This window comes from Paramisgurnus dabryanus, chromosome 4, assembly GCF_030506205.2.
Source record: "Paramisgurnus dabryanus chromosome 4, PD_genome_1.1, whole genome shotgun sequence".
NCBI classification, from domain to species: domain Eukaryota; kingdom Metazoa; phylum Chordata; class Actinopteri; order Cypriniformes; family Cobitidae; genus Paramisgurnus; species Paramisgurnus dabryanus.
In genome coordinates this window covers 34,278,316-34,287,359 of record NC_133340.1, presented here as the reverse complement: position 1 = coordinate 34,287,359, position 9,044 = coordinate 34,278,316, and the positions used below count along the sequence as shown (strand labels likewise).

The window sequence follows — 9,044 nt, the reverse complement described above, 5'->3', positions numbered from 1 at the left end:
TAGTTCTTACAATAGATACAAAAGTGGTAAATATGATGTTTCAAAGCAAGTCCCTTAAAAACCTGTCCAACCTGACTCCTGAAAGCTGCATTAACCCAGCCAATCAAATTGGAGCTGCAGATTTTTTCAGACAATTGGTGGATCATGTCTAGATTGAAACCATTATGCTGGGAAAATGTGTTAGGTTCACTCTTAAACTCATCCAAACTTACCCCTTTCTTAAAGGTATAGCTCACCCAAAAAGGAAAATTCTGTCATCATTTACTCACCGTCATGTTCTTACAAACCTGTGTTCATTTCTAAATCATCTTAATAATAAAGTTGAAATTACTACACCATATCTTTCATCACATATTCATGTGTCGCAAGAAAAAACTGACTTCCCTACTGCCAATACACTGCATGAATTGAGGGCAACAAGCAAAGAAAATTGTATATTTTTAACTTGCACTTTATTTTTTGCAGTGATGAATATTACATTTCAAAAGCATGTCTGTTACTTTCAGCAATATCTATGAAAAGTAACATTTTATAGAGTTTTGATAGATTTTTGGATAGCAAGACCTGGCAACACTGGTTGGAGATCTGAAATAGACAGAATATGATTTTCATCAAATTTAAGCGTCAAAGCCAATCCTGGCTGATCTCTGACAAAGAAATGATTGTTTGTTGCTGCAGCGAGCATCGTTCCAAAGCTGTTCATCTGTGGAAGTTTAACGTTACGTTATTTAACACAAAGAAAATGCAGTTGTAAAAAATAAACGAGTGTAATAATGTTAATTTAATGGTTAAAACATTTTAATTTACATTTTTAACTAAATACAAAATAAAGTCTTTGGGGTCACAGATAGTTTATCAAAAATCTCTGTATATTTTACCTCCATAACCCATCTCCACACATCTTTCGGCTCCTTCTCCATTGTTCGGCTCACCATTGTGCCAGTCATTGTACTCAAACCTTGATCCATCACTCCAAAACCAAATAAACTCCTATGAAGTAAAGTATTATTATTACTAAAAAGCATTTACATTTTTTTCACTCACTATTTCTATATGGAATTACATCATGTTTTTAAATCCTTCCAATTTTTTATGTTCCATAACAATGGATACTTATTGGTCAAAACACTTTCATTCGAACAGACAACATTCATTAATGTGAATTACAAATGTGGAAAAGCGAGTAGTTTATCATACACGACAGTACCACGATGCTATATTACCTTAATGCTTCTGCTGATACTTGAAATGAAAAATAAAGTACCTGAGTTGCATCATGACCACCAATCCAGGTGGTCTGAGCACCACCTTCGTTTTTCACAAAATTTTTCAGATTTTTGTGAGTAAGTGAACTGTGGATAGATGCAAGGTGTCCGCCAAACGTAATGCACGTTTCCTGCAAAGACAAAATGTTTTAAATTGCACCCTACTTTGTGTGTAATAAATTGAAACTGTGTATCATCAGTACAAAATCAATTGCATAGTGCATTGTAACTGTATATTAAAAGTTACAAATGCCAGCCATACCTCTCCTTCTGCCCATGTTTTCTGTTCTTTGAAAAACTTATAACACTGTGTTCCAAATTTTTGCCAGGTAGAGGGGCATCTCCTACTAAATTGAACATCTGCAAAGTTTAATAGTAAATGTGATTAGTTGAAATTCAATATAATCCACAATATTAGAGATTAATAATAAAAGGACAAATAAAATAAAAATTATGCAACAAACGATATGCAATATGATACTTTAAATTCATAAAATCAATTTGAACACAGGTTTAAAACTGAAAATTACATTACATCATTTCTAATCTTTGATCACCTTCCACATATTAAAATTGCAATGTGTATCTCCGATATTTTTCGTTTACTTCAATATATTGTGCAACCCTTGCATATAAATTCAAACCTTTAGCCTCATGCATTTGAACAGATCCAAAAACAATGTCATTAATGTGAAGATTTTAATTGGATACAATCCTTATAAATATTTACCGTCTGACTTCACCCCACTGCCATTTAAAACCAGGACCAAACAGAGGAGAAATGCAGAATTCCACATGATGGTAGTGTCCTATTGAAAAAATATAGTATTATAATCAATGCATGATTTAAAAATATTAGGCTATAAATTAAATACAGTGCAAAAATTCCATACCAAGTGCATCAAAATTGAGCCCTGCGACAGCGTCTTCCACAGTAACGTAATATTTAAACCAATGCTTGAGATCAACTGAATTTATACCCAGTAGCTCATTGACATAGGTGTGTATCTGATCTTTAAAACACCAATGAAAAAATGTTTTGACCCTTTTATTCCTTATTAGGCAACATTTTTTAAGCTCTTCCTTATTATAATGGAACCATTAGATTTCTGACAGATAAACAGGAACACACAAAAAATGCTGCTTAATACTGTAGCACTACAAGGCTTGAGATCATATGGGGAACCACTTTTAGTGCTACAGTAGCGCCTATGTAGGATAATAATGGTGCTATAGTTGTGCTATATGGTTCCATACTTTATAGCACAATTTTTAGAGTGCAATGTCCAACTAAGCTTTGGCTTTCTAAACATTTTAGTTGATTAACTGAAATTAAAAATCAAATCATAAAAAAAAAACTCATTTTAGTGCACTTTGATATACTCTAATTCTGATTTTCATTTCCAAAGAGAAAGAAAAATGGGATTTATTTAAAGTGAAAAACTTAAATACCATTTGTCAAGTACAAAAATGATAAAGAAATTACTAAATATTAGTACAAAATACTTATTTCATGCTTAAGGTGTGCATGAGTTAAAAATATTATTTTTTAAAAACATTGACCATACATGAAACAATGTGATTCCAATGCTTAATGGCTTTTATAGGCCTATATTTCATGCTTCCTACAATTTTTTGTCAATATTTTTATTAAGAAGGATAATTTAAAGGCAAGTTAAATAAAATGTAATTCTTTAAGCAGGAAAAATTATTTTCTCTCTTTCTCCAACAACAACATAGGCTATAACATTTAACTTATTTTATTTTATAAAGTGCTTTTGCATATTGGGAAATTTGCAGTTGACAGTTAAACATTTCATGATGATCTATCATTCCTGATATTATCTTTGTAAATGATCAGACACGCCCGATGTGCTACAGTATGTCATCATCCTGATACATGATTTTTGGCTTTACTGTAACATTTAGCTGCTTTGCTAATGTGCACTGCAAAAAAGTATTTTTTGAATTTGTAAATAAAGTAAGCATTATCTATGTTTTACAAACAAATAGGACTTTGTCAAAATTTCAAGTTTATTTCAATGATTTACTTGCAGTTTCTTTTTATTATTTGTGGTCATGTTAATTTAAATGGACTTTCTCAAGGTTGCACTATGTGTGTATAAGGTTTGTTGTGTTATAGTGCAAATCTGTGGTGGTCGGTACATAACAATAATAAAAATCATCATAATGAATTGAGTTGCTCACTCATCAAAAGTTTATTTTTGTCAGAATGAGACCCAGCATTCTCACAGCAGTTTTTATTAAGGATTTCTAGGAGCTATGAACAAATATATATATGGTGATAAATCAAAATGGTATTCATATGCAATGCATGCTGGGTATTAACAATTACTTCTTGTGTAGGACTAGCATGCACTGCGGCGTGGATAAATAATTTTCTTTGTCACCATTGTTGAATCTTGATGTTGCATCCCAGATGCATTACTTAAAAATCCCATGTAAACAAAAGCTACTTAGAAAATTCTAGTTAAAGCTGCAGATAATTGAGTTTAGTCGTTACTTGACAATTCTCTTAAATTGAATAGCTTTTACTGAGTGAAAATCCTACTTCCCCTTTTTTAGATTTTAGTTAAACCATAAAGCTGTAGTTTTTTATCAATTTGATCTAAAGCAGCTTAAAGACATTGGTGTTTCTAGGACCAGTGGCATCAGCTCCACCAGGTGGTGCTGTGATACACAATATTCATGGTCATTACATTTATACATTTGGCAGGCACTTCATTCTCTGTATAAATTTTTTATTAGTATGTGAGTTTTGTGGTATTTAAACCCACAACTTTTACTCTGTTAATGCAGGGCTTTTCCCATTGAGCTACTAAAACCCAAAATAAATGCAAAGTTTTCTCAGTACCAACAGACATAATCATTATTAAAAGATTTTTATTTATTCTGGAGATTGCTGTTGGAATTTCTCATAATGGAATTGTTTATTGTTCTAAAGGGATTCCTCAAATGAACAGCTCAACAGTGCCTGGTATCAGACACTACACCATGTCTTACATCGTGTTGTAAAAATAAACTGACTTCCCTACTGCCAACACACTGCATGAATTGAGGGCTACAGGCAAAGAAAATTGTACATTTTTAACTTGCACTTTAATTTTGGCAAAGATGGATATTACATTTCAATAGCATGTCTGTTACTTTCAGCAATATCTATGAAAAGTACCAGTTTAAAGAGTTTGTAAACAATGTTGCCAGGTCCAGATATTTTAAACAATTTTGGGAAAGTTTTTTATGAGACAGATTTTTTTTTCAAAGCAAAGGATTTTAACCTATTCTGAATAACTTTTGGCTCGTTTTTTTAGATTTTTGGATAGCAAGACCTGGCAACACTGGTTGGAGATCTGAAAAAGACAGTATATGATTTTTATCAAATTATTCAAAGCCAATCCTGGCTGATCTCTGACAAAGAAACGATTGTTTGTTGCTGCAGCGAGCATCGTTCCAAAGCCGTTCATCTGTGGAAGTTTAACGTAATGTTATTTAACACAGAGAAAATAGACAAGTGTAATAATGTTAATGTAATGTTTAAAACATTTTAATTTACATTTTGAACTAAATACAAAATCTTTGGGGTCAAATTTACCTCCATAACCCATCTCCACACATCTTTCGGCTCCTTCTCCATTATTCGGCTCACCATTGTGCCAGGCATTGTACTCAAACCTCGATCCATCACTCCAAAACCAAATAAACTCCTATGAAGTAAAGTATTATTATTTCTAAAAAGCATTTAAATTTTTTCCACTCACTTTTTTTGGAATTACATCATGATTTTAAATCAACAATGGTTCTCATTGGTCAAAAACACTTTCGTTTTGAAGGATGTGTAAAGGATTTTAAACGTCATAGTTGAACAGACAACATTCATTAATGTGAATTACAAATGTGGAAAAGCGAGTCGTTTATCATACACGCCAGTACCACGATGCTACATTACCTCAAGCTCCTGCTGATACTTGAAATGAAAAATAAAGTACCTGAGTTGCATCATGACCACCAATCCAGGTCTGAGTCAGAGCACCACCTTCGTTTTTCACAAATCTTTTCAGATTTTTGTGAGAAAGTGAATTGTGGATAGATGCAAGGTGTCCGCCAAACTCAATGCACTTTTTCTTTAAAGACAAAATTTCTTAAATTGCACCCTACTTTATAAATTGAAACTGTGTATCTTCAGTACAAAATCAGTTGCATAGTGCGTAACTGTATATTAAAAGTTATAAATGCCAGCCATACCTCTGCTTCTGCCCATGTTTTCTTTTCTTTGAAAAATTTATAAAAGTTTGTTCCAATTTTTTCCCAGGAAGAGGGGCATCCCCTACTATGTGGACCTGCAAAGTTTAATAGTAAATTAATGAACTTAATAATATAGTAAAATACAGCGTAGAGCCGAAGCATGCCGCCGTTTTCATATGAGATTTAAATGAGACTAAAGCGATCACGAATTCGTGTACAGATTGGGGAATAAATTACATTCTTTAGTAGGGCAGAAATTGCGGAGGAATTACCTTACCTTAAAGAAATAGTCTACTCATTTTCAATATTAAACTATGTTATTACCTTAACTAAGAAGAGCTGATACATCCCTCTATCATCTGTGTGCGTGCACGTAAGCGCTGGAGCGCGCTGCGACACTTCAATAGCATTTAGCTTAGCCCCATTCATTCAATGGTACCAAACAGAGATAAAGTTAGAAGTGACCAAACACATCAACGTTTTTCCTTTTTAAGACGAGTAGTTATTATACGAGCACTTTTGGGAGTACTTCAACTCGGCGCAGTAACACCCTCCCTCTCCCATTATGAGAGGGAGAAGGGGAGCGGATTTTTCAGGCGAGTCGAAGTACTCCCAAAAGTGCTATTCCGCCATACAATACCCTTTTAAATCCGCTCAGAAAAGCGCTACGTTTTATTTTGTGCCACCAAACTTGCTCGTATAACTACTCGTCTAAAATAGGAAAAACGTTGATGTGTTTGGTCACTTCTAACTTTATCTCTGAGTGGTACCATTTAATGAATGGGGCTTAGCTAAATGCTATCGAAGTGTCGCAGCACGCCCCAGCGCTTACGTGCACGCACACAGATGATAGAGGGATGTATCAACTCTTCTTAGTTAAGGTAATAACATAGTTTAATATTGAAAATGAGTAGACTACTTCTTTAAGAGCTATTGTAACTGAGGCCCTGATATTATACAAACTATGCAATTTGTAAATCTCTCTTTTTAAAGAGCTGAACCATAACTTTTGTTGTGATGTGTTTTGTTGTGTCATCACTACGACACGCCCATTACGGCATTGTTTCGGCTTCTTGTTCACACAGAGGGTTTTCCATGTATCTTACCAGGTCCTCTTTCCGGCAACAATCCCAGAAGATTTACGGGACGTGTTTGCGTTCACACAGCAGCTTGTCTGGCAATTTTATGTGTACTTTCTGGGACCAAAGGTCTGTGTAAATGGGGTTTAAATTATTTGAGGAGCATACTTACCAGGACGGATCTTTGTTTGTGGCCGGGTGTTAGCTGTTGTTGCCGGAAGAGAGGTTGCTACAGGAGGAGAAACAGATAGTTATGGTGTTTGTGTGGAGAAAATCTGAGACTTTTGTGTGAATCATCTTTTCTGCTTCACGGATGTAGATACGTTTCACTTCGCTCTGTTGTTAATGTACCACACTCACTCTCTGGAGCTCTGCTTATTATAGACCATTTTGGAGTAGACTTTCTGCAACCAGTTTGGCTCCGCCCACAAAAAAACGTCATCTCTGTTTGCAAACTAAAACTTTCAGTGTTGAGATACGCGCGCAGATGTGGTAATGCATGGAATGATCCACTCTAAACTATAATGGGGCGCATTCATGCAGATGTAATAATAACACTTTTATGGGAATATACGGAAAAACACAACAGATGATTCAATAGAATAGGCCTATCTAATTGAACAAAATTTAGATAGGCTTCTGGAAATCTTGATGGTTATCAAGGCCAAAAGTGGCAGCTCACTAAGTACACGCCTACGTTTTGGGGCCCCTTGGTAGCTCGGGCCCAAGGCAGTTGCCGACCTTTGCCTAATGGGTAAGTCTGACCCTTCACGTTTTAAATGTTTTAGTTATTTCAAACAGTTGCAATGTGCATCTCTATAACTTCAATATATTGTGCGGCCCTAGCATAAAATTCAAACCTTTAGCCTCATGCATTTGAACAGATCCAAAAACAATGTAATTAAGGTAAAAATTTGGATACAATTCTTGAAAATATTTACCTTTTAAATTTTTCGCACTGACATTTAAAACCAGGACCAAACCGAGGAGAAATGCAGAATTCCACATGATGGTAGTGTCCTATTGAAAAAATATAGTATTGTAATCAATGCATGATTTAAAAAATATTAGGCTATAAATTAATATAGTGCAAAAATTCCATACAAACTGAGCCCAGCGACAGCGTCTTCCACAGTAACGTAATATTTAAAACAATGCTGAAATCAACAGAATTTATACCCAGTAGCTCATTGACATAGGTGTGTATCTGATCTTAAAACACCAATGAAAACATGTTTTGAGTTGACCTCTTATTCCTTATTAGGTAACTTTTTTAAGCTCTTCTTTATTATACAGTAATGGTACCTTTAGATTTCTGACAAATAAACAATAAACAAGGAACACACAAAAATGCTGCTAAATACTGTATAGTAATTCAAATGGCTTGAGATCATATGGTGAATCACTTTTAGTGCTACAGTATATAATACCTATGTAGAGCCATAATGGTGCAATAGTTGTGCTCTAGCACCATTTATGGTTCCATAGGTACTTTATAGCACCATTTTTTGAGAGCAATGTCCTATTTCTGTAAGCTTTGGCTTATGTTGATTAACTGAAATTAAAAAGCAAATCATTAAAAAACTAATTTTAGTGCACTGTGATTATTCAAATAATGATTTTCATTTCCAAAGAAAAAAAAAGGGATAATTTATTGTGAAAAACTCAAATACCATATTTGTCAAGTACAAAAATGATAAAGAAATTACTAAATATTAGTACGAAATACTTAAGGTGTGCATGAGTTGAAAAAAAAAACATATATGACCATACATGAAACAATGTTATTGTTTTTGTCAATATTTTTTATTAAGAAGGATAATTAAAAGGCAAGTTTTAAAATACTTGAAATAAAATTCAATTCTTTAGGCAGGAAAAATAATTTTCTCTCTTTCTCCAACAACAACATATTACATTTTACTTTTTGAACATTTTATAAAGTGCTTTTGCATATTGGGCAATTTGCAGTTGACAGTTAAACATTTCATGATGATCTAGCACTCCTGATATTATCTTTGTAAATGATCAGACACACCCGATGTGCCACAGTATATCATCATCCTGGTACATGATTTGTTAATGCAGAGTTAGTGGTAGTGATGGGAGAAACAAAGCTTTTCGAAGCTTTGAGTCAGTTGAACCAATTCCTTAGCAAGTTGATTCAGTTTTTCGAAGCGTTTGAAACACCATACACGCTGGCGTCACCTGCTGGTCAAAATAATGTAAAAGCAGCAAGATCTGTCCAAACATTTTACACTTTTTACAAAATAATAGCAAGATTGTTCTAAAAATAGGTTTTTAAGAAAAATAAATTAATTTAATTTAATTAAGACATAATTAAAAGTGTATTCTAAAACGAACTCCTTTTTAATTATGCACATTTTTGTCATTAAATCTGTCTATAAACAAAAATGTAGTGTTATTAGTCAGAAGGATA

General features: G+C 33.7%; 1 protein-coding gene across 1 annotated transcript; it reads right to left on the bottom strand.

The window, feature by feature from the left end:
- Window positions 1–430: 430 nt before the first annotated feature.
- eslec (eosinophil lineage-specific marker) lies at window positions 431–7,734 on the bottom strand. The gene is made up of 7 exons (XM_065254313.1): window positions 7,712–7,734; window positions 7,549–7,627; window positions 6,780–6,836; window positions 5,529–5,623; window positions 5,273–5,407; window positions 4,879–4,990; window positions 431–703 (listed from the first exon to the last, which is right to left on the bottom strand). The coding sequence occupies exons 2-7, from the start codon at window positions 7,613–7,615 to the stop codon at window positions 618–620; spliced, it is 552 nt and encodes a 183-aa protein (XP_065110385.1). The 5' UTR covers window positions 7,616–7,627; window positions 7,712–7,734; the 3' UTR covers window positions 431–617.
- Window positions 7,735–9,044: the final 1,310 nt, after the last annotated feature.

Bases quoted from the DNA above. Each gene is read 5' to 3' on its own strand.
- eslec (XM_065254313.1), bottom strand. From the start codon at position 7,615: ATGTGGAATTCTGCATTTCTCCTCGGTTTGGTCCTGGTTTTAAATGTC. The intron at 5,624-6,779 runs GTAAGTATGCTC...TAAACTTTGCAG, and splicing joins ACAAACAAAGATCCGTCCTG to GTCCACATAGTAGGGGATGC. The intron at 5,408-5,528 runs GTATGGCTGGCA...TTGTCTTTAAAG, and splicing joins AAACATGGGCAGAAGCAGAG to AAAAAGTGCATTGAGTTTGG.